General features: G+C 43.4%; 1 protein-coding gene across 2 annotated transcripts in view; it reads right to left on the bottom strand.

Annotated features, from left to right (window-relative positions):
• Nucleotides 1-24,207, bottom strand: part of DOCK4 (dedicator of cytokinesis 4) — a 501,293-nt gene that overhangs the window by 352,734 nt on the left and 124,352 nt on the right. For both annotated transcript variants that reach the window (XM_073619893.1, XM_073619894.1), the window contains exons 2-3: nucleotides 4,467-4,550; nucleotides 158-198 (exon numbers count right to left, since the gene is read on the bottom strand). In XM_073619893.1, coding sequence (XP_073475994.1) covers nucleotides 158-198; nucleotides 4,467-4,550 — 125 coding nt within the window. The remainder of the gene's footprint in view (nucleotides 1-157; nucleotides 199-4,466; nucleotides 4,551-24,207) is intronic.

Raw genomic sequence — 24,207 nt, 5'->3', positions numbered from 1 at the left:
AAAATAGGCCCGGTCTTAAAGTGGTTAATATGGTTAAAGACATATATTCTTACGTTTCACAATAAATGCTGAATCCACATACATAAAGATGATGACAGCTTGATGTGGCATTTTCAAGTTCAAACAGATAGGAAATTGGTTAACTAAATTACAATACCTTGCCATTGGGGTTCTTTAATGCAAATCCTCTGTACCAACCTGCAGGCATGAAAGTAGATTAGATTTTTATTGATTTAAAAAGAGTAAATCACAGTAACCTGACCTGGTTGTCAGTATATTTTGTTTTTTTAAGTCGAGTATGGCACTCATATGTATACTAACCAATAGGTTTTATCAACTGATGTTATTCAATGGAAAGAAACATGTATTTAGTGACTTGTGGAACTGCCTAATGACATTAACCCAAACCCAAATGTTTTCTATATAAAAAAACCTTTGTGGTGGTTAGGAGGCATTTTTACCCATATACCGACCTGTGTTGGTTCATTTAACACTTTGGTAAATCTTACATAGTCTATTGCAGATCATTGCACAGTACTCCACTGGGGACTCTTGCCATTCTCCCACCACCAGAAAGCATCCTCTTGAGGTACCTGGAAATGGCTTCTTAAACAGTGGAAGTGGATGCTAAAGGCAGGCCATACACTGTTTTAAGAACTGGCTGAGATTCGAACTGTGTAAGGACAGGCTGAATGTACCAAATTGCCAGGTTTTACCTGCGATTATCGCTAGTGGCTGCTATAGCCGCTAGCATTAATCACTGTCTTCTCTCGGCCGCGATGGCTGCCCCCGCCCCAAGCAGACAATGCCTCAGGAGGAGGGTTTACCCTGTCAGCACTGTCTGTGTTGATGGGGGAAATTGAGCAAATTTCTTTCCTGCAACCCGTGGTTGCAGGAAAGAAATTAGCTCAGTGTATGGTCGGCAAAGTAGCACTGCTATAGAAACTAGTATCCTCAAAAGGATAACAGCTGTCTACACATTTCTCTCCTGGCAGGGGTACAAGTTGTCAAATCTGCGTACAATTACAAGGTTTGGATTTAGCATTTCATTTATATTGCAGGCAATACCACTGAAGTATTTGGAAAACCCACAACTCCAAGGTAACCTTGGAAAGGCAGTAATGATGGAGGAGAGTCAGACAACTCAAGCCTTTAAATCTTCCACATCCTTATGTGCAGCCTGGGTGGCCTAGGAAAGGGAGAGCACCAAGCATGCATCTCCTTCCTTCCTAAACCACAACAGGCCCCATGCATTTTGAAATTTTAGTGTCAGTGTGTTTTTAGTAAATTGAAAAAAAAAAAAAAACAAAAAAAACAAAGTGCATTATTGTTTCTTGGCCCTATTGTAGATACAAACAACAAATATAAATGAATGTACATACAGTATCTCACACAAGTGAGTAGAACACTCACATGCTGGTAAATATTTTATTCTATATTTTCATGTGACAACACTGAAGAAATGACACTTTGCTACAATGTAAAGTAGTGAGTGTACAGCTTGTATAACAGTGTAAATTTGCAGTCCCCTCAAAATAACTCAACACAGCCATTAATGTCTAAACAATGGCTGGCAACAATAGTGAGTACAATGTCCAAATTGGGCCCAATTAGCCATTTACCCTCCGTGTCATGTGACTCGTTAGTGTTATGTCGTCTCTGGTGTGAATGGGGAGCAGGCGTGATAAATTTGGTGTTATCGCTCTCACTCTCTCATACTGGTCACCTGAAGTTCGACATGGCACCCCATGGCAAAGAACTCTCTGATGATCTGGAAAAAAGAATTGTCGCTCTACATAAAGATGGCCTAGGCTTTAAGAAGATTGCCAAGACCCTGAAACTGAGCTGCAGCACAGTGGCCAAGACCATACAGCAGTTTACTAGGACAGGTTCCCCTCAGAACAGGCCTCGCCATGGTCGACCATAGAAGTTGAGTGCACATGATCAGCATCATATCCAGAGGTTGTCTTTGGGAAATAGACGTATGGGTGCTGCCAGCATTGCTGCAGAGATTGAAGGGGTGGGGGGTCAGCCTGTCAGTGCACAGACCATACGCCGCACACTGCATCAAATTGGTCTGCATGGCTGTCGTCCCAGAAGGAAGCCTCTTCTAAATATGATGTACAAGAAAGCCCGCAAACAGTTTGCTGAAGACAAGCAGACGAAGGACATGGATTAATGGAACCATGTCCTGTGGTCTGATGAGACCAAGATAAACTTATTTGGTTCAGATGGTGTCAAGTGTGTGTGGTGGCAACCAGGTGAGGAGTACAAAGACAAGTGTGTCTTGCCTACAGTCAAGCATGGTGGTGGGAGTGTCATGGTCTGGGGCTGCATGAGTGCTGCCGGCACTGGGGAGCTAGGGTTCATTGAGGGACCACAAATGCCAACATGTACTGTGACATATTGAAGCAGAGCATGATCTCCTCCCTTCGGAGACTGGGCTGCAGGACAGTATTCCAAAATGATAATGACCACAAACACACCTCAAAGACGACCACTGCCTTGCTAAAGAAGCTGAGGGTAAAGGTGATGGACTGGCCAAGCATGTCTCCAGACCTAAACCCTATTGAGCATCTGTGGTGCATCCTCAAATGGAAGGTAAAGGAGCGCAAGGTCTCTAACATCAACCAGCTCCGTGATGTCGTCATGGAGGAGTGGAAGAGGACTCCAGTGGCAACTTGTGAAGCTCTGGTGAACTCCATGCCCAAGTGGGTTAAGGTACTGCTCGAAAATAATGGTGGCCACACAAAATATTGACACTTTAGGCCCAAGTTGGACAATTTTCACTTCTTCAGGGGTGTACTCCCTTTTGTTGCCAGTGGTTTAGACATTAATGGCTGTGTGTTGAGTTATTTTGAGGGGACAGCAAATTTACACTGTTATACAAGCTGTACATTCACTACTTTACATTGTAGAAAAGTGTAATTTCTTCAGTGTTGTCACATGAATAGATATAATAAAATATTTACAAAAATGTGAGGGGTGTACTCACTTTTGTGAGATACTGTATATAAGGCATGGTCCAAAATGTCAGGAGTAGGATCATTTTTTTTTTTTTTTTTTAGGTAGTGGGTCATTGTAATGGCAAGAAATATACAACTTATGTTTTTTATTTTTTTTTTGTTTTTTTGGTTTTTTTACTATTTTAGGCCGGGTTTCCTTTGATAATAAAACAGTCAAGGGATAGCATTTAACGTTTATCACTAAATAAAGTCCCCGTTTATTCTTAAAAAACAAGGTCTAATTTACCTGGATAGTAGTTGCATTGATATGTACAGTTTTACTAACAAATGCTAAAGCTTCAAAACTGCATTCAGGCATTAAGATTTGTTTTACCTTCAGGTATTAAGGCGTAACTACATTACATTAAAAAAAAAAAGTAAACTGCACCCCTCTATGTAAATCCATCGTGTCATTCAGCAATGTAGATCCATCATCAGTCAGGATGACCCCTGTCCCGAGATGCTGCCCAATGGCTAAATGACAGATCCATGGTTCTGCTGGAATGTAAACGAACACGTTCCAGGGTTACGTCACTGACCAAATAAATTCATGACCATATTTAGTCAATGATGTAATCTGAGATCGCCGCTACAGTGTTTACATTTCTGCAACATTGTAGCGATCCTGTCATTTAGTGACAGTAGCGTGAAGGAGCAGTATCACCAGAGCAGCAGGAAAAAGACCTGACTGACACATTTTTCAAATGGTTAGATAATTAGCTGACTTTGTCCAGGGTGTGGGTGTGATAATTTTACTTTTACTCAGAATGGATAATAAGTTTGCAAATGTATCCCATACTCATGCCCCTGGGTATAGGCAGGTAAACTGTGGTGTGCTTATTCTTAAAGGGGCTTTCAGATTTCTGACATTCCTTTTGCAGGACAGGATGTGGGGAAAAGGTCCTTGTCCCTCAACAATGGGACAAAATGCCCTGCAAGGGGAAAGGGCTTGGCCACCTCTCTGGCAAGGTACCCTTCTAATGTTAAAAGGTACATGGCCTGGTGTGTTTCAGAAGGAACACACTTACTACTCTATTTTTTCAGGCCACCCAGAATGCCTGGTTTGAATTTTTATGCAAAAACCTATGCCATTTTGTCCTTTTTTGTATAGTGTCCCTTTAAAAAAGGGGGATAGGAGGTAAATGGGGTGGGATTCCCCCTGGTGTTGAAACCAGACTCTTATTCAGACACACAGTCTGTGTAGCAAGAAAATGGAGGGGAGCACACAAGTGCTCCCCTCCTGCTGAACCACACCGAGACACATGCCTATCAACATTAGGAGGGTACTTTGCAAGGTTCAGCCTGCCTTAACCTTGGTCTCTCCAACTAGAATCAATTTTTCTTATTTGAGCCTAAACCTATAAAAGGTCCCAAGACATACACCTTAAAAAAAAATTGTCGGAAATTGCAGCTCCTCCAATCTGAGTGATTTGTTTAGATTATTAAATAAATAAACCTTACCGTCACATTTTTCTAATATTTGAACTGTGTCCCCAATCTCCAGTGTTAAGCCATGTGGATTTGTTCCTCGAAAGCTTGCAATCACTAAAATGAAAAAAAAAAATAGAAACACATTTATTATATAATTTCTCAAATAAAACAAAATATAGGCAAAAAAAAAAAAAATGTTTAGAAAATTTCCAATGATTTCCACCAGTGTTAAGAGGTCAGTACATCCTTTGGAATTTCCATTTGCATCCAGTCCTACAACACATTCATCCTACTACACCTCAGTAAAAAAAAAAAAAAAGGCGAAAAAGGAAAAACAATCTTGCCAGGGTGAATTTGCTTTAGCAAAGTCTGATGGAGATGGTCATCAATCACCTGATTCTTATATTTCTGGTCGTTTAATTGTGGAAGTAGCAGTAGGATCACTGACCTGTTAGACCTGGGTACTATTTTTTGGGATTTAGTGGCTGCAGGCAATGTGAATGGAGTCAGTTTTTGACTTTGGTTCGGTTCAGGAAGTTCGGTTTAAACAGTTCTTTTAAATAACACTTCCAATTGTATATTTAAACAACCAAAAGGCACCAAAATGAGAGAAGCGTATTGCTATGATTTGTAACTTTACCAGATAAGTCTTTACATTTTACTTTGATGGCCACTTACCAGCCATGCACTGGCTGCCCTAGAACCACACATGCAGACTTGACTCTCACATAATTGGATGCATGTCTATTCCAAGTCAGTGAATCAATGTATGGTAGCCATGCACACCCAATGATAAGACAAGGTACTAGCACTGGTTATGAATGCTTATTTATGCTGTAGATTTTGTTTAGATCTTCTCATTTATAGGGATCATCAGGGACATAGAACACTGCAATAATAAAAAAAATAGTATTTTTTTCCTCATGCTTGCCTGTAAAATCCTTTTCTTTGAGTACATCATGGAACACAGAGTCAGGCTATTATTCATTACCTACTGGGTTACATTCCATCTCCAGGTGAGTGGACACTGGTAGATCAAAAGGTCTTCAGACAGGACATGATCCCCTATATAACTCCTCCCACGCAAGAAGCACTTCAGTTTTGTAGCAAGCACTGAATCCTCAAAAAAGAGGGGAGGGATCTCTGTGTCCCATGATGTACTCAAAGAAAAGGATTTTACAGGAAGTATGACGAAAAAAATCCTATTTTCTTTTTCATACATCATGGGACAGAGAGTCAGGCTAACATTCATTAGCTACTGGGACGTCCCAGAGCAATAGTCTTGAGGGGAGGGAGACACCCTACCAAACAATAGCCATCAGAACTTATACGGCAGCCTGCAGTACACTGCGGCTGAAAGCCGAATCCTCGGCTGCTCGAACATCCACTCGATAACATTTTGTGAACGTATGCACTGAAGACCAGGTGGCAGCCGTACAAATCTGAGCTACAGATACCTGATGGCGAAAATCCCAGGAGGTTCTTACACCCCTGGTAGAATCAGCTCTCACCCTAAAAGGAGGAGCTTTATGTTTCAGACCGTAGGCCTAAATGATCAATTGATGGACCCAAATGGCAATGGAAGCCTTGGAAGCTGCCTGCCCCTTCTTGGGTCCTTTTGGTAAAACAAAAAAGGAGTCTAATCCTCGGAACTCCGCAGATCTAGACAAATAAACCTTGACTGCCCAGGCAACATCCAAGGACTGCAGTCGTCCCTCTTCCGCCGAACGAGGCTGAGAACAAAAAGAAGGCCAAATAATGTCCTGATTTAAATGAAAGGCAGTCACCACTTTTGGCAAAAAGGATGGAACAGGTCGTAAGACGACCCTGTCGTGGTGAAGGATCAAGTACGGTTCCCTGCATGAAAGGGCCACCTACTCCAACACCCTTCTAGCCAACGTGATAGCCTTCAGGAAGGCTAGCTTGCGTGACAGCAAGTCTAATGGAATTTCCTTGATTGGTTCAAATGGTTGTTTCTGTAACACAGACAGCACCAAGTTCAAGTCCCAAGGACACATAGGTGACCTAATGGGGGGAAGCAAGTGAGTTGCCCCCTGTATAAAGGTTTGGACCAGTGAATGGGAGGCTAAAGGCCTTTGGAAGAATACTAATAGGGCCGAAACTTAACCTCTGATTGTACTCAAAGCCAATTTGATTACCACAGCTGACTGTAGAAAAGAGAGAATTCTCCCAATCACGTATTTCCTAGGATGCATTTTTCTGGCTTCACACCAAGCAATACAAGTCTTCCAAACCTTATGATAAATTTTCCTAGTGACAGCTTTTCTAGCATTCACTAAGGTGGAGACTACTGATCCCAGGATGCCAAGTCCTTTAACACCCTGGATTCAATAGCCATGCCGTCAAATTTAGAGACTGTAAATTGGGGTGGAATATAGGACCTTAAGACAGTAGATCGGGGCAACGTCGAAGCATCCATGGCCTGTCTATTGTCAGTCACACAATCTCTGGGAACCAGGGCCTTCTGGGCCAGCAGAATGACTGGAACCCCTCTTTCCGAATCCTGTTCAAAAATTGTGGAAGGAGAGGGATCGGAGGGAAAGCATAAACCAGGAAGTACTGTCTCTATGGAACTATCAGAGCATCTGCTTCGATTGACAGAGGATCCCTTGTTCGGGGCATAAATTGCTGTAGCTTGTTGTTGAGCCTGGATGCCAATAGGTCGACCTCTGGCCATCCCCAACGCTGGCTGTAGGGACCATTCCCCTGGGCAGATCTGCTGGCGGCTGAGATAATCTGTCTTCCAGTTCTCTACTCCCGGGATATGGACTGCCGTTATAAAATCGACACATGTCCCTCTGCCCAGGCTAGTATGTGGTTCACCTCCTTCAGAGCTGAACAACTCCTGGTACCACCTTGGTGGTTTATATAGGCCACTGCAGTGGCATTGTCAGACTGAACCCCGATAGGGCAGTCCTGAAACTCCACTGTCCAGGACCGTAGGGCCAGACGTACTGCCCGTAATTGCAGGACGTTGATGGGCCGGATCTGTTCTGTCCCTGACCATTTCCCCTGAGCTGTGAGCCCTTCTAAAGTTGCTCCCCAGCCTGAGAGACTGGCATCTGTAGTCAGTACTCTCCAAGTTATCGGAAGAAAGGATTTTCCCTTTCGCAGGTTCTGATCTGCAACCACCAGTTTAGGCTTAAGCGTGCCCGAGGAGATAAGCACATTGGATAATTCAGGGCTTTTCCTCTTCTGATCAGGACCAACAAGATGTCTTTTTGTAAAGGCCCGGAATGGAACAAGGCATAGGGCAATGCCTCGAAGGTGGATATTATCCTCCCTAGAAGAGTCGAATGGAGGGATGTCTGTTGTCCCTTATCTGACGCACCTGAAACTTCAGGGCACAGATCCTTACAGGTGGCAAGAATACTCTTGAACCATACCTAGGATTAGACCTAAATACTCTAGACTTTGAGGTGGTTTCAAGGCTGACTTTTTTCTATTTATGATCCAGCCTACGTTTTTCGAATACCTCACTGTGCATATTATGTTCTGTTCTAGAGCCTGTAATGAGTGATCTCTGAGCACGAGGTCATCCAGATACCCGAGCACTAGGATCCCTTGGGGCCGTTAAAAGACCCAGTACTGGTGCTAGGACCTTTGTGAAAACCCGGGGAGCTGTAGCCAGCCCGAAGGGTAAAGCCACAAACTGAAAATGACGTTCCTCTACTGAAAAACGTAGGAACCCCTGATGAGGCTGAAAGATGGGTATGTGTAAATATGCATCCTTTATATCGATGGAGGCTAGAAAGTCTCCCCTCTGGAGTGTGGATACTACTGAGCAGACAGACTCCATCCGAAAGGACTGTATCAGTAGATACTTGTTCAGGGATCTTTGGTCCAAAATGGGCCTTGTGTCCGTTTGGTTTCTGCACGGTAAAAAGGTTTGAGTAAAACCCTGTGTCCCTTTCGGATACCGGAACTTCTACAATCTCTCCTTGATGCACTAGATGATGTAGTGCCTGAAGCAACAAGTTTCTTTTTGGAGGATCCGAGGGAACGCTGGATCTTAGAAACCTCACGGGGGGCACCCCCCGTAACTCCAGCTTGTAACCAAGAGATATAATTGAGGTGACCCACTCATCTTGAATTATTTTTCTCCAAAAGTCTGCAAAGTGCAGCAGCCTTCCCCCCACTTGATGAAGTGGGGGCATCCCCTCAAAAGGAGGGCTTGGTGCTGAGTTTAGAAAAAACCCAGGGCTTCTTCTGGCCCTAGCCCTGTAGCTTGCCCCTGGCTCTGGTGCCCTGTTAGTGACGGAACTGCCTTGACACTGAGATGTTTGAGAAAGCAGTCCCTGAGGTTTTAAACAAGGGACGTCTGGTGCTTTTCTTCACAGGTAGAAAACTCTTCCCTCCGGAAATCTTTTAGATACATTTGTCCAAATTATCACCAAATAAACGTTCCCCATGAAAAGGGAAACCTGCCAATAGCCTGCCAAGAAAGCTCGGCTGACCAGTTCTTAAGCCACAAGAGTCTGCGCATATGTACAGACGAGAGAGCCAAACAAGAAACCTGCCATATTGAATCCTTTAAGGCTTCAAAAGCAAAACACAGCGCTCGAGAAATATCTTACTTTCAGGCAGATCATTCTCCTGGTTAGGCCGTTTGACCTGATCCTATAGGAACTGGCAGATACCAAGTGCTGCAACAGCTGGCTGAATAGCTGAACTAGCCAAAGAAAAGGAATCCTTTAATAATGATTACAATTTCTTGTCAATAGGGTCTGTCAGAAACCATGAATCAGACCGAGACAGAAGTACAGTTAAATAACACTTGTTTCATAATAAAAGTAAATAAAACAAATGTAGTCAAAACATAGCTTTTCAGTAACCGTAACGGATAGTCAGACAAGCCAGAAAGTCAGGAATCAGCGTAGTGGAACAGCAAGCAGGATCTGGAGCCAGAAGGAATGTCAGCCAAGCAAATCCTGAACAAGAGGGCAGGAGAAAGTCTCTGTGATGTTGACCAAGGCAAAGACAGATTGTCTGGGCTGGACAGCTTAAGTGAGCAGGATATCATCAACAGGTGAATCGCTGTGGAGAGAAAGAAGCTGACACTTAGCCGACAGCTGAGCAGCCAGCTCAGGGAAGGAAGGGCTGAGCCCAGCCCTGACACTTTCAATCCTTGTGCGTTATCTAACAGATAAGTTAAGTTCTTGTTTAAGGAAGAGACTGCTGCATCTACTGCCAGCATGCTCCACTTTTTAACAAACTTTTCATCCATGAAATATAAAAGGGAAAACCTGTTAGGAGGAACAGAAATCCTGTCAGGATGCACCCAATCAGCATACACCACCTGTTTCAACAGGGGGTGTAGGGGGAAAGCCTGTGCAGCCTGAAGAGGCCTCAGGGATCCCAAAGAGGACCGGGGGGCTTAGTCACCTCTGTAAGAGGTAACTTAAAAGGCAACTGAGAGGCAGACATCAACTTGATATCTTCTTGTCCAGATTGCTCGGAAGCAGACTCATCTGCCGGGCCCTTCACAGAGCCCTGAGCTTTAAGCTCTTCCCCATCCTCAACCCATTCCTGCTCCAGACTAGGAGGCCCTGGGGAGGGGGATCTGTCATACTTCCTGCCACCCTGTGGGATGGAGGCAATCTTGCCAGCAATCCTGTGCTCTAACCCGGCTAGGGCCCAGGACAATTCATCCTTGGCGATAAAGGGTGAAGCAGCGGCGTTGACTATAGGCACAATACCAGATAGGCGCATCGGCTCAGATTGCCCGGAAGCCTCTGGTCTTTCAGGGGATACAACACTAGAGATATGACTAGGTTCATCAGAAACTACTGATGACATTGGTGTGCCCTTCCCTGTAGTGTTAGTCCCACTCCTTTTTTTTAAGACATTTACCAGCCACAAAAAGAGTACTTGGGTGTAGTATTAAAACACCTCAGAAGGGAGACCCTTTAATAGGGCTCGCCAAGCCCCTATGTAACAATCCTGCTAAGCACCTTTAGCCTGCCAAGCGACTCTTGGTGACTCACATGACCCAGGAGAAAATGAACTGCTGCAAGTGTCTGTTCAGAGCCTGCTCTGTGTCCCACAGCTGCCTTCTGGAAGCACCGCATGCTTGGCCTGCACAGCTTGAATAAAATGGGTGTGCAACAGAACGTTCTGTGCGTGCGCACGTGCATGGTCCAAGCTAATGGACGTTGCTGTCATCGCGTATGACGCGAATTCTCGTGCATGATACGAATCCTTGTGCGCCCAAAGAAAAGGCCACTGCGCATGTGTGGCGAAGCCGCGTGTGCCATGGTCGCCAAACAAACTGCTAAGCATAGCGGCACTCTTGCGAACGCATATGTGCCCTGGTGAACCAAGGCGAAACGGCGTTGTGCGCCATCATACAGGTAAAAAACAGCCAGATACAAGCAAAAAAGGCACACTTTGCAAACATCCACAGCTAGCCCAAAACTCCCCCGTCTGTTCACCGCACACAGGTGTCCAGTCTCTAACTAGCTTGACTGATTGTTACAATCACTGGGACACCAAGTGAATAATAAGTAAAGGGGTTTTACTTACCCGTCCAGACGCAGGGCAGCTTTGCAACTAAGAGCCCAATCTTAACCCTTCACGGTGGGTTCCTGTCACTTGAGGACCTTCAAGGAGTGGGTACCCTTTTCATATTTAGGGTCCACTCCCTTGGACCTGTACAGCACCCTGTTGGCATGCCTTAGCGTTGTGGTGTCCAGGATTCCACTTTGCAGGGTCCAGCGCCGGAGGTCACATTACAGGCAGAACCTTGCAGGATCTTGAGTCTTCTTTGCGAGGCTTGGGTACCATTTATCTAAGTATATAAAGCCTGTGTCAAATAGATCCGATTAGTCAACTCCTTGATTCATTTAAGAACCGTTTGTGGGACTAGAGATTAGGAGCTCAGAGAGCTCAAGCAAACCGTGCCATCCACCTTGCAGACACTGGTAAAAAACTGAAGTGCTTCCTTTGTGGGAGGGGTTTTATAGGGGATCACTTCCTGTCTAAAGACCTTTGGTCTACCAGTGTCCATTCACCTGGAGATGGAGTATAACCCAGTAGGTAATGAATATTAGCCTGAATCTGTGTCCCATGACACACAAACACCTATACATACATACAGGGCTGTTGCTAAGGCAGTACAGCAGGCCCTCCTGTACTGGGGCTAGGCCCCATCAGTGCAAAAGGGGGGCACCTGCTGAGCAGGAGGGTTGGTTGTACTGCAGACTCTTATGGTTCCCCCAGCTTCTTCTCCTTTTTCTCCCTCTAGCTGCACTGCAGGGAGATTGGTATATATGCGCCCCCACCCACCTGCTGTGCATTTTAGGAAAAATATAATTTGATATTATTGGAGGTGGAGGGGCTCCGTCAAGCAGGCTGTACTGGGCCCCGTGATTTCTAAAAGCAGCTGTGCATACATGCAACAGCCTTTTAAGTGAAAATATCACTTGAAAAGATACAACTTCGCTTCACTATGCAGCACTTTGAGGTAGTAGAAGTTAAGAATTTGCAAAAACTAAGCTATAAAACGAATCCAGACTTCCTTAAATAATTGAAAGAATGACCATTCTGTGTAAAATATAGAACTACAGTTTCCTTTGTTTAAAAAGTGAAAACCCCTTCCAAACACTGATATTCAGAAAGTCAGTATTCACAGCAGTGCTCAAAGCTCTGGGATCTCCCTAAAGAAATTAGCACTGCTTTATGTAAGGCAGGGAGGGAGTAAAGACATTTCACATTCCAGGAAGTACCTTTGTATATGCTAACTGATGCCTATGACAGTTTTTTTTTTAAATCAGGAAATATATGGGTACCGTTTACATATGGGTTAGCACATTTTTTAATTCTTAGTATGTGAATTGTTTAAAAAAAAACTCACACATCAGAACAGATTTCTAAATTAATGCATTCTCTGCAGATCCGACAGATCTAAAATGTAAATGGTCAGGCATATCAAAAATTAGACGTTTAGAAATACTTATTTAGTAATCTCTATTTGTCATTAATGTGATTGTGACCAGGATAGACAGAGTATCTATCTCCTGTTAAAATCTATAACCGATCTGGCAGTCTCAGTCATCCTTAACCATATGAAGACCAGGCTTTTTCTGCCACTTTTTGTTTAAATTAGTATTCTTTGATAAAAAATTACTTATAGCACCTAAACATTCCTTAGAGACCCTAGAGAATAAAATAGCAATTGTTGGCAATTTTTATATTACACAATATTTGCGCAGCAGTTTTGCAAATGCAATTTTTTGGGAAAAACTACACTTCAATGAATAAAAAAAAAAAAAAAAAAAAAAAACACAATATATACCCAATTTTTTTTGTAAAATGTGAATGATGAGGTTACGCCAAGTAAATAAATACCTGAAATGTCACGTTTTAAAATTGCGCACTCTCATGGAATTGCAAGAGGTCTTGCACTAGAATTATTGCTGTCGCTTGAATGTTTGCATCAATACCTCACATGTGTGGAGCAAATACCGTATACACATGCATGAGCGACTGACATATGTGTTCGCTTCTGTGCTTGTTCGCTATTTTCAGGCAGATTTGGGCATTTATTGCCCTATAGACTTCAATGGGAAGACCTGAAAAGCATGCAAAGATGGATGATTTTCAGGGGTCCCCATGAAAAAAGTCTATATGGCCAAAAATAACCAATCCTGTCCCAGAGAAGCCCCTGCACAGCACATGACTACTAAAACAGCAAAAACGAATCATACTTACCTAGGTGGATAAAGCATCGGTCTGATGCTGAATTTTCCCCCCCGCCAACTCTAAGACTGAGAATAGAGCGATCAAAGATCACTTATCACTCAGTTCTCAGAACTGGTGACATTGGCTCTCTGCTCATCATCCACCCCTCCTCCTGCACTCGCTAGAGCATTGGGCTGTAGCAGGGGCAGAAACGGCTGGCTCAGGCTCTCAGATGCTCACTGAGAGGCTGAGCCAGGTGCTGGTCCAGGCTCCTGGGTGGATCCTGACCATATGGTCTTATTTTTAGGCTATACTTCTCCTTTAAGTGTGAATGAAGGCTAAAACAGAAGAAAACGAGCAGCTGAGAAACTAGTAATCAGACAATACTTATTAATTACTAATACTTATGCTTTAATATTTCATGTATGAAAATTATAGCAAGCACTGCACAATTTGATTATTTTATTATTTTCTCTATTATTGTACTCCGCTTCATTTGTATCATTACAGATCATTTTGTGTTTAAAATCTTTTGAAATTGGTGCATACCTTGATAATCTGCTTTCTATATTTTGCATTACTTAGTCTCGTGAGATTTTAAATATTAATTGGAAACCAGTACATTGACATTTAACATCTGGAATCAATACCTGCTGCAGGCCTTTTAACAGCGAAAGTAACACCTGCTACCCATGCAGAGTGCTGCTCTTTCTGGCATGCCGTTTGGAGGACCTAATTATTGCGCATAGCCACAGGCCCTATTGTGGAGCATCCAGAGTTCGCGTTGCAGCATATGGCTCTACTGCACACGCTGGAATACTTTTTGTATTTAGTCAACAAGCCAGGAGATAGGGGCGGTGTAAGGCCACTCATTACTCCATCATATTTAACACATCCTTCAAACATAACAACCCAAGAAGCAGCTGGCATATTGACTGGCTGACAGATGACCGGCTTTATACGGCAGTATATACTGTATACAATGTGTATATGCTTTCTAAAATATATATTTTAATTGCTTATTTTTATCAATTTACAAAATGCAGAATAAGCAAACAGAAGAAAAATCTAAATGAAATCAAATATTTGGCCTCAAACTAGCATCAATTCTTACATTTGCACACATTTGTATACTTTCACAAAGGCAGGGATTTTGTAGGATTGGAGTCAGGTGTAGGATTAATCAATTATACCAAGCAGGTGCTAATGATCATCAATTTCATATGTAGGTTGAAAACCAGTCATTGACTGCAAAAGAAACAGATGTGTAAAAGGCTTAAAACTTGGTGAGGAACAGCCAAACTCTGCTACTAAGGTGAGATTGTGGAAGACAGTTTTGTGTCACAGGTCATACACCATGGCAGACAGCTCAAGTCTCCAGCGACTCGCGGGATACTCCTGCATTTGATGGCGAGCTCACGGACACCCGCGAGTGCGGCACAATCTCCCGGCTGAGCCTGCACTGCCACTCAGCCTGGAGCAGGGCCAGACTGGCCTACTGGGATACCGAGAAATTTCCCGGTAGGCCGCCTGCCCTGGGGCCGCTTTGAGCTGCGGCTGCAGTGGCCAATCCAAATGTAGTCCTCCTCTCCCTCCGTTTGTGTAATCACAAACAGCTGGTGTCTCCCGCTGTGTCATGCAGCTGCAGTCTTAAATGTTTGATGGCCGTCCACTGTAACAAAGCCCCGCCTCTTCATCCATGATAGACGGAACACTGCTTCAATTTCCGAACACTGTATCAGTGTTCAGTTGACCGTCTATCGCGGACGAGGAAGCGGGGCTTTGTTACAGTGGATGGCCGCCGAACAGTTAAAACTGCAGCTGCATGACTAAGCGGGAAACACCCGCTGTGTGTAAACAAGGTACTGGCGAGGTTGCAGATGGGCACTGATGAGGATACAGATGGGCACAGTGAGGCTGCATTGTTGGCACAGTGAGGCTGCAGATGAGCACTGATGAGGATCAGTAGTGTATTTAGGTTTTGTGCTGCCCTAGGCCTGACTAAACTCGTGCACCCCCTAATTTAAATATGGCCCACTCCTTCCTGTCAAGGCCACACCCCTTGCTGTTTAAGACCCGCCCTGAAATTTTCGATTTTCTAAGGGCCTTGGGGGGGGCGCAATGGATTCCCTTAATTTGCATAGATTTCCTCTCACTTCCTGTTTGGCTATGGGGCAGGAAGTGAAGGGAAATCTCTGCAATGGGACAGGGATGGTAAAAAATAAAATGACAGGGTTTATAACCCTCCCTTACTCTATCCAAAATACAAAAAAAAAAAAAAAAAAAGAGTGGTGCCTGAAGTTCTACTTTAAGCACAAATTTCTGATACTTTTATGGAGAGGACTAAGAAGATGAGGAAGGTTTGTAGTCCAGGATGATAGGACAGTCACAATTAGAAGCGGCACCCCACCAACCCCCCTCAACCACAGTTGCGGAATGCCGGCAGCTCGCATACTGGAAGCAGTGCGGCCGCTTCATGGGGGCGCTAGACTAATTTGCCCCTCATCCCAGTCAGCCCCATAAGACTGGTGCTACACTGATAGTGTAGCACAAGCCGGCGGGGACTCATTCCGTGCTGCCCCCCTGCAAAGTGCTGCCCTAGGCCTGGGCCTTGTCGGCCTAGGCCTGGATACAGCATTGATGAGGACACAGATGGGCACAGTGAGGCTGCATTGATGGTTCAGTGAGGCTGCATTGATGGGCACCGACGAAGCTGCATTGTTTACACTAATGAGGCTGCAGATGGGTATAGTGAGGCTGCACTGATGGGCACTGATAAGACTGCATTGTTGGCACAGTGAAGCTGCAGATGGGCACAGTGAGGCTGCATTGATGGGTACAGTGAGGCTGCATTGATGGGCACAGCAAAGCTGCATTGTTGGCACTGATGAGGCTGCATTGTTGGCACTGATGAGGCTGCAGATGGGCACAGTGAGGCTGCATTGTTGGCACTGATGAGGCTGCAGATGGGCACAGTGAGGCTGCATTGTTGGCACTGATGAGGCTGCAGATGGGCACTGGTACAGAAATTTTCACAGCTGAGCCACCTTGCCACAGCACATCTGTGGCGGGTGGTCGGCAGGTAGTTAAGAACTCTCTTCAATGTAAAGGACAAAAAGTCCTGAAAGTGATGGTTTGACCTCCATAGAGCCCCGATCTCACTATCGAGTGTCTGGGATTACATGAAAAGACAGAAGGATTTGAGGCAGCCTACATCTACAGAAGATCTGTGGTTAGTTCTCCAAGATGAAAGGAACAACATACCTGCCAAATGCATTCAAAAACTGTGTGAAAGTGTACCTAGAAGAACTGATGCCGTTTTAAAAAGGTGATGGTCACACCAAATATTGATTCGATTTGGATTTCTCCTCTGTCCACTTACTTTCCATTTTGGTCATTAATAAACTATTAACTCTTGCATTTCTGAATGCATTCTTAATTTACAGCATTTTTAAATACCTGCCTAACACTTTTGCACAGTACTGTATTATTATTATACAGTAGCTCACAAAAGTGAGTACACTCCTCAAATTTTTGTAAATATTTTTTTATACCTTTTCATGTGACAACACTGAAAAAAATGACACTTTGCTACAATGTAAAGTAGTGAGTTTACAGCTGGTATAACAGTGTAAATTTGCTGTTCCCTCAAAATAACTCAACACACAGCCATTGATGTCTAAACTGCTGGCAACAAGAGTGAGTACACCCCTAAATGAAAATGTCCAAATTGGGCCCAATTAGCCATTTTCCCTCCCCGGTGCCATGTGACTAGTTAGTGTTACAAGGTCTCAGGTGTGATCGGGGAGCAGGTGTGTTACATTTGGTTTTATCACTCTCGCTCTCTCATACTGGTCACTGGAAGTTCAAAATGGCACCTCATGGCAAAGAACTCTCTGAGAATCTGAAAAAAAAGAATTGTTGCTCTACATAAAGATGGTCTAGACCAGTGGTTCTCATCTCCAGTCCTCAGGACCCACCAACAGGCCAGGTTTGCAAGATTGCTGAAATACATCACAGGTGATATCACTTGCTGCTCAGTGATTGCAGTATTCTAGTCTGCAACTCCCCAAGGTAATACTTAAAATCTGGCCTGTTGGTGGGTCCCGAGGACTGGAGTTGAGAACCACTGGTCTAGACTGTAAGAAGATTGGCAAGACCCTGAAACTGAGCTGCAGCACGGTGGCCAAGACCATACAGTGGTTTAACAGGACAGGTTCCACTCAGAACAGACGTCGACATGGTCGATCAAAGAAGTTAAGTGCATGTGCTCAGGCAATCCATAAGAAAAGTACAGCCAAACGAGCTTTGGCTATACTTCTCCTTTAAGCTAGCTATATACTGTGGGCTGAATGAAAGAAAGCCAACAGATCTCTTATTCCATGCTAAACAGCGCTGATGGTCAAATCCTCACTGCAGCTAAAATATTCTGACAGCCAGCACAGCCAGGTGCCAAAATACCTGAACAGTGCTTGTATCTTACTGGATGTAGGTGCTATTCGACCAACAATTTTCCACCCAGCTCCTTTGATTTTTTTTTAATTTAAATTATGCCAGGCAGAGGGGTTCGAACAGGGCTACCCACTGATCTAAATTCTCTCAGTGAATGGCCAGCTTTAGTTCTAGCTTTTGGTTCAGGTTTTAATTTGGTAGCCTATCTGGATACATTTATGTCTGGGAACATGATTAGAATTAGTTTTCCAGCACATTCTAAAGATGCTCGATTGGTGAATTTTCTCAGTGAGTTCTTCAAACCATTCTTGAACCAGGTTTGCAGTGTGGTAAGGTGTATTGTCCTGCTGAAAAAATAGCCCGATGCCATCAGGGAATACAATTTCCATAAAGGGGTGTACTTGGTCAGCAACAATGTTTAGGTAGTCGGTACATATCAAAGTAACATTGCCATACATGGCAGGACCCAAGGTTGACCAGCAGAACATTGCCCAAAGCATCACATTGCCTCCACCAGCTTACCTTCTTCCAATACCACATCCTGGTGCCAAATTTTCACTAGGTAAGGGACACACACTCACCTGGCCAGCCACATGATGTAAAAGAAAACCTGATTCATCAGACCAGGCCACCTTCTTCCATTACTCTGTGGTTCAGTTCTGATGCTCACTTGCCCAATGTAAGCACTTATTCCTGTGGACACAGGTCAACATGGGCACCTTGAAGGGTCTACAGCAGGGATATGCAATTAGCGGACCTCCAGCTGTTGCAGAACTACAAGTCCCATGAGGCATAGCAAGACTCTGACAGCTACAAGCATGACACCCAGAGGCAGAGGCATGATGGGACTTGTAGTTTTGTAACAGCTGGAGGTCCGCTAATTGCATATCCCTGGTCTACAGCTACACAGCACCATATACGACAAACTGTGATATCACATTTTTTCAGCTTTCAACAAAATCAACCTTTAGGGACAGCATGTTTACTTGCTGCCTGATATACTCGTCGCCTTTCAAATTACATTTTATGAGATAAGTAGTGTTATTCACTTAACCTGTCAGTGGTCATAAAGATGATAAAAAGGCAACAGTAACTCAAATAACTACTCGTTACAACCAAGGTATGCAGAATACCCTCTCTGAATGCACAACACATCAAACTTTGAAGCGGATGGGCTACAGCAGCAGAAGACCACACCAGGTGCCACTCCTATCAGCTAAGAAAAGGAAACTGAGGCTACAATTCACACAGGCTCACCAAATGTGGACAATAGAAGATTGGAAAAATGTTGCCTGGTCTGATGAGTCTCAGTTTTAGCGGCGACATTCAGATGGTAGGGTCAGAATTTGTCATAAACAACATGAAAGCATGGATCCATCCTGCCTTGTATCAATGGTTCAGGCTGGTGGTTTTGGTGCAATGGTGTGGGGGATATTTTCTTGGCACACTTTGGGCCCCTTAGTAACAATTAAACATCGTTTAAACGCACCGCCTACCTGAGTATTGTTGCTGACCATGTCCATCCCTTTAAGACTACAGTGTACCCATCTTCTGATGGCTGCTTCCAGCAGGATAATGCACCATGTCACAAAACTCAAATCATCTCACCACTGGTTTCTTGAACATGACAATGAGTTCACTCACTGTACTCTAATGGCCTCCACACTCACCAGATCTCAATCCAATAGAGCACCTTTGGGATGTGGTGGAACGGGAGATTAGCATCATGGATGTGCAGCTGACAAATCTGCAGCAACTGCATAATGTTATTTCAGTATGGACCAAAATCTGAGGAATGTTTTCAACACCTTGTTGAATCTATGCCATGAAGAATTAATGAAGTTCTGAAGGCAAAAGGGGGCCCAAACCGGTACTAGCAAGGTGTACCTAATAAAGTGGCCAGGGAGTTTAAAAAATTAGAACTACCACTATTTTGGGGGTTTTAACTAACCATTAATTGGTTGTAAAAATTGAAGGTTTTTTTTACCTTAAAGAGGTAGTAAACTCCGCTTTTAAACACATATAATAAGGCTTACCTTTAGTCACAGTGATTATCTCCTAAACTTGCGGTGTTTAGGAGATATTCACACTGGATGCAGCCAGTGACATCACAACCTCATGAGCTCTGAAGAGACAGTATACCCTTGCCGTTCCTTCAGAGCTCTATAACGTAAACCGTGACTCCCTTGTGAGTGACATCATCGCGGCTCAGCCAGTCAAAGGACCGGAGCCAGCGAACCCAGACGAAAGACCGGGGGAAGATGGAAGCCCTGTCAACGCTGACAGCGCACTGCAGGAGAGTTTCGTTCTAAGACAAGTATTTCATAATGTGCTAGTATGCAATGCACTGGCACATTTTGGCATAGCCCTGCAGAGGATACTTTGTTAAAAGGCCGTGATTTTCTGCCTTTTTAATACATTTTCTGCATTAAGGTAAAAAAAACTTATTGTCAGCTCCCTCCCAAATACATACCTGAGCCCGATCTCAATTCAGCACTGTCCAAGAGAAGAGGTGCTGCGCTCTCTCCCTCCTCACTGGACTCAGTGAGCGCAGCGGGAGCCTTTGGCTCCTGCTGCTGTCAATCAAATCCTGTAACGAAGGAGCAGGGGGCAGGGCCGAACCACACTGCGTGTCAACGGACACACAGAGTGCAGCTCAGGAGCATGCCCACACATGTTCCACCATAGGATGTGGCTTCCTATGGTGGCATACAGGGAAGAGGAGTCCAGAGTGCCAGTGGGGAATCCCAGAAGAGGAGGATCAAGGCTGCTCTGTGCATAACCATAGCACAGAGCAGTTAAGTATGACACGTTTGTTATTTTAAAAAATATCTTTACAATCACTTTCAGGCCTAACATTCTTTAAACATGCAGGAAAGCTCTAAGAGCCTCTAGCAGAAAAAGGGTTCAAAGAAAATACTTTGTATTTAGATTTTTTTTATAAAGCATAATAAAATGAAATATACAATAAACTATATACATTGCCTTCAATGCCCACAGTAAAAAGAAAAAACGAAGCTCACATCATCAGGCGCACTGAGACAAAAAGCTGACTGCAACATTTGACAGTCAATTACTAGTGAAGACTTGGGTATGGTTACAAATAGTAGATATAAACCCTGCACCAACACTGCACAAGACCCTGCTATTCGTCTAGAACCATTATTAAGCAAGTCTAGTATATTGGTCATAAGAAATGACAAAATGCTTCTACTACTGCCCAGATAGAATTCACAGACATTGTACAGTGAAACTGCCTATTTTGAACTAGTAACATAAATACACAGTATTAAAATTCCCTAATAGAGAAAGCAGCCACAAATATCTGAAACATTTAAGAACCATGGTAAGCTGTGACATTTGATCAAACTGGCGGTGCTGTTTTATCAACTGCTATGTTTATGTCAGTGTGACGTATGGCATTCCAGTGCCTTAGTAAAATCCTTGTAGTGGCTAAAGCACATATGTTAGCCAAAATTATCCTTATCACTTAAAAGTAAACTGGACAGAAAACGTGTTTTTCTTAGTTGTTTTTTTTTTTTTTGCTTCTTGTTTTTTTGTTAACTTTATTGTTTGAGTATAGATCTATGTTTGTCCCATGCATGTTTGAAGCCATTTACTATTGACTGGCTCACTAACTCTGCTGGAAGTTTAGTTGATTCCAAGTTTCAACTACCCTTTCAGTAAAATAATACTAAGATTAATTTTGAACTTTCCTCCAGTTAGTTTGAGGTCATGTCCCCACGTTCTTGATTTTGGTTTCATATAGAAAAAAACTGCCTCCCTGAACCTTATTCACCCCCTTGATGTATTTCAAGGTTTCAATCATGTCTCCCCTTTCCCTTCTTTCCTCCAGATTGTACATATTAAGTTCCTGAAGTCACGCCAGATATGTTTAATCCTCCATACTTTTCACCATTTTTGTCTCTGGACTCGTTCTATTTTATCAATATCTTTCTGTAAGTAAGGTCTCCAGAACTGGACACAGTATTCTAAATGGCAGCACTGATAATGTGTTTGGCCTCCTTTTGTCTAGTTTTATACAACTCCTGTTTCCTTGATTGTTCTACCGTGTTTCCCCTTAAAATAAGCCCGGGTCTTAATTTTTTATTAATTTTGGCAACAAAAGACACAGTAGGGCTTATTTTCGGGGTAGGTCTAAACACGTAATGTGTGGTCTTCTCTCCCCCTCTCTCTCCCTGCCTAACAGGAATCCCCAGTGTGAACTGAGTTAAAATGCTTGTAAAATCCTATAATCCACTCTATTACAGTAGTATATAATGTACAATGTGTGTGTTTCTGTAATATAATTGTGCCAAATACCTTCGTTATAGCGCCGCTCTGCAGTTCTGCACTTCTGTGACCCGCCAGAGCTCTCTTCCCCGCAATTATATTACAGAAAACACACACATTATACATTATATACTACTGTAATAGAGTGGATTATAGGAGGTTACAAAAATTTAAACTAGGGCTTATTTTCGGGGTAGGGCTTATATTGCCCTCCTGGAAAATAATGCTAGGTCTTATTTTCGGGGAAACATGGTATATGCTGATTTTTTTTTTCCTTACTATCCTACATACCTCTATAGTGAGCCATATTGTTTTTTTCTTCCGTTTTATTCTTACTAGCTTCCCTGACATAAAATCTAGTTGCCTCCAGGATGGTAGACTTTAATAGTACCCACTGATTACTTACTCCTGTCATTTTACTCCAACCTTTCAATAAATTGTTTAGAAATTTCCCCATTCTTTCGAAATCTAAACCTTTTTAGTAAAAGTAAAAGTTTTAAAGTGACATTAAACCCACATCATTAAAAAAGCAGTTGCTCTATTACATTCAGCATATACTCTGTCTCTATGGAATTTGTTTTCTGTATTTTACCAAAACCTGGTTTATCATGCTGTTCACTGTCCTTCCCTCCTTGTCAGTGTCCCCGCTGCAGCCTGAGATTGTGAAGACCAGCTGTTGCCACATCTACAGAGCATGCTCCATTTTCAGTACCCTTCTAAACTCTTCTTTTCTTCCTTTTTCTTATCTGTTCAGTTTATGCGACTATATAGTCACACATGTGGGTGCATACGCAGGAATAAATGACACTCCCCTCCCTCCCCACCCACTAATAGCTCTACACAATGCGGGCAGGATATTACATGTTGATTGATGGCGGCATTACCTCCCTGTAATTCTAAGCACATACATATAATAGACGCACACTGGAAGGGTTTGAAACAGGCTGTAATTGGCAGAAGCTAGATTGCCCACACCATGTTTTTGCACATAAATAGAGATTTGAGTTCAAATATATGTTGACCATTTAAAACAGGGGTATGCAACGCGGCCCCAGAATGTTTAGCATGTGGCCCGAGCTCGTCTGGAGGGACGCCAGGGGTGCCGTGCAAGCACAGTAGCCACGGCGGCTGACAGGACTGCCATGTTTGCAACAGCACCAGCAATAGAGAATGCAGGGGTACCAGGTAAGTAAATGCTGCATGTCCAGACCTAGGGTGGTGCTGGGGCGGGATGTGCATCCCCCCCTCCCGATTTCAATAGCAGATAGGCTGGGAAAGAGCTGGGTCATATGAAAGCGATACATCAATTATGAAAAAAGGTACTTAGGTGTTTTTTGTTTTATAAAAAAATACAATACAATCATTCATCTACATAAAGAGAAGGAATAATGTAAATTTTACAGTGTGTGTTTAGTATCACATAACTGAATGATTCTTTAAAAATTGATGCTTGCTATTCGAACATTTATCCTCTCACAAAAACATTGCTATATGCTGTATATTGAGTCTTGTGTAAGACGTTACTTGTACTACGCATTCATCATGATCTCTCATTTCTGGCATCTTTGAGATGCCACTGAGGGGCTTTGAATGACGTTATCACTTCCATACATTTATAATCCCGCAAGAACTTGAGATATGCAATAAAATGATTGGGCGGGCATCTAACTTGCCTGGGCATGACCAGACATCATTGTTGCTTGGAGGAGATAGCACTGTCCTCACGGGATTGAGGGATCGCTTAACGCTCATTCACACTATGTCAGTTAAGCGAAGGCGATTGACATAGATCAACGCAGGCTCAACACCAGGGCAGAAAGAACACTATATGCCCTGTTCATACCATGCATATGCATTGGTATGCTTTGCGTAAACATGCGTGTCTGCATTTTTACACAGTACTGAGTTGTACTGTGTAAAGGTAACAAACCTCTGCCAGCGCAGCATGCTGATGCACATAGACTTGAATGAAATGTCATTCTGAGACATTTCAATGATGTTAAAAAAAGTTAAGTAGTTGCAGACTTTGGACATGTGTGAAGGTCATCATTGTACACAGGACTTGTGTGCCTGTTTGCCAGGACCCCTGCACCCCTTCCAGTAAACAACTATGTCGGCTGTGATTTTAAAGGCAAAAATTAAAAAACAAAAATATAGCAAACATGTTATACTTACCTGCTCTCTGCAGCGGTTTTGCACAAAGCAACCTGGAACTTCCACTTCTCTGGTCCCTTGCCATCACTCCTGAGCCCTCCCTCCTCTCAAGTGTCCCCATAACAAGCAGCTTGCAGTTGGTGCACCAAACAGGGGCACTCCTGAGCCG

The sequence above is a fragment of the Aquarana catesbeiana genome, linkage group LG03 (genome assembly GCF_042186555.1).
Source record: "Aquarana catesbeiana isolate 2022-GZ linkage group LG03, ASM4218655v1, whole genome shotgun sequence".
In the NCBI taxonomy this organism is placed as follows: Eukaryota; Metazoa; Chordata; class Amphibia; order Anura; family Ranidae; genus Aquarana; species Aquarana catesbeiana.
Note: the sequence above shows the minus strand (reverse complement) of the source record. Positions and strands in the feature narration are given on the sequence as shown.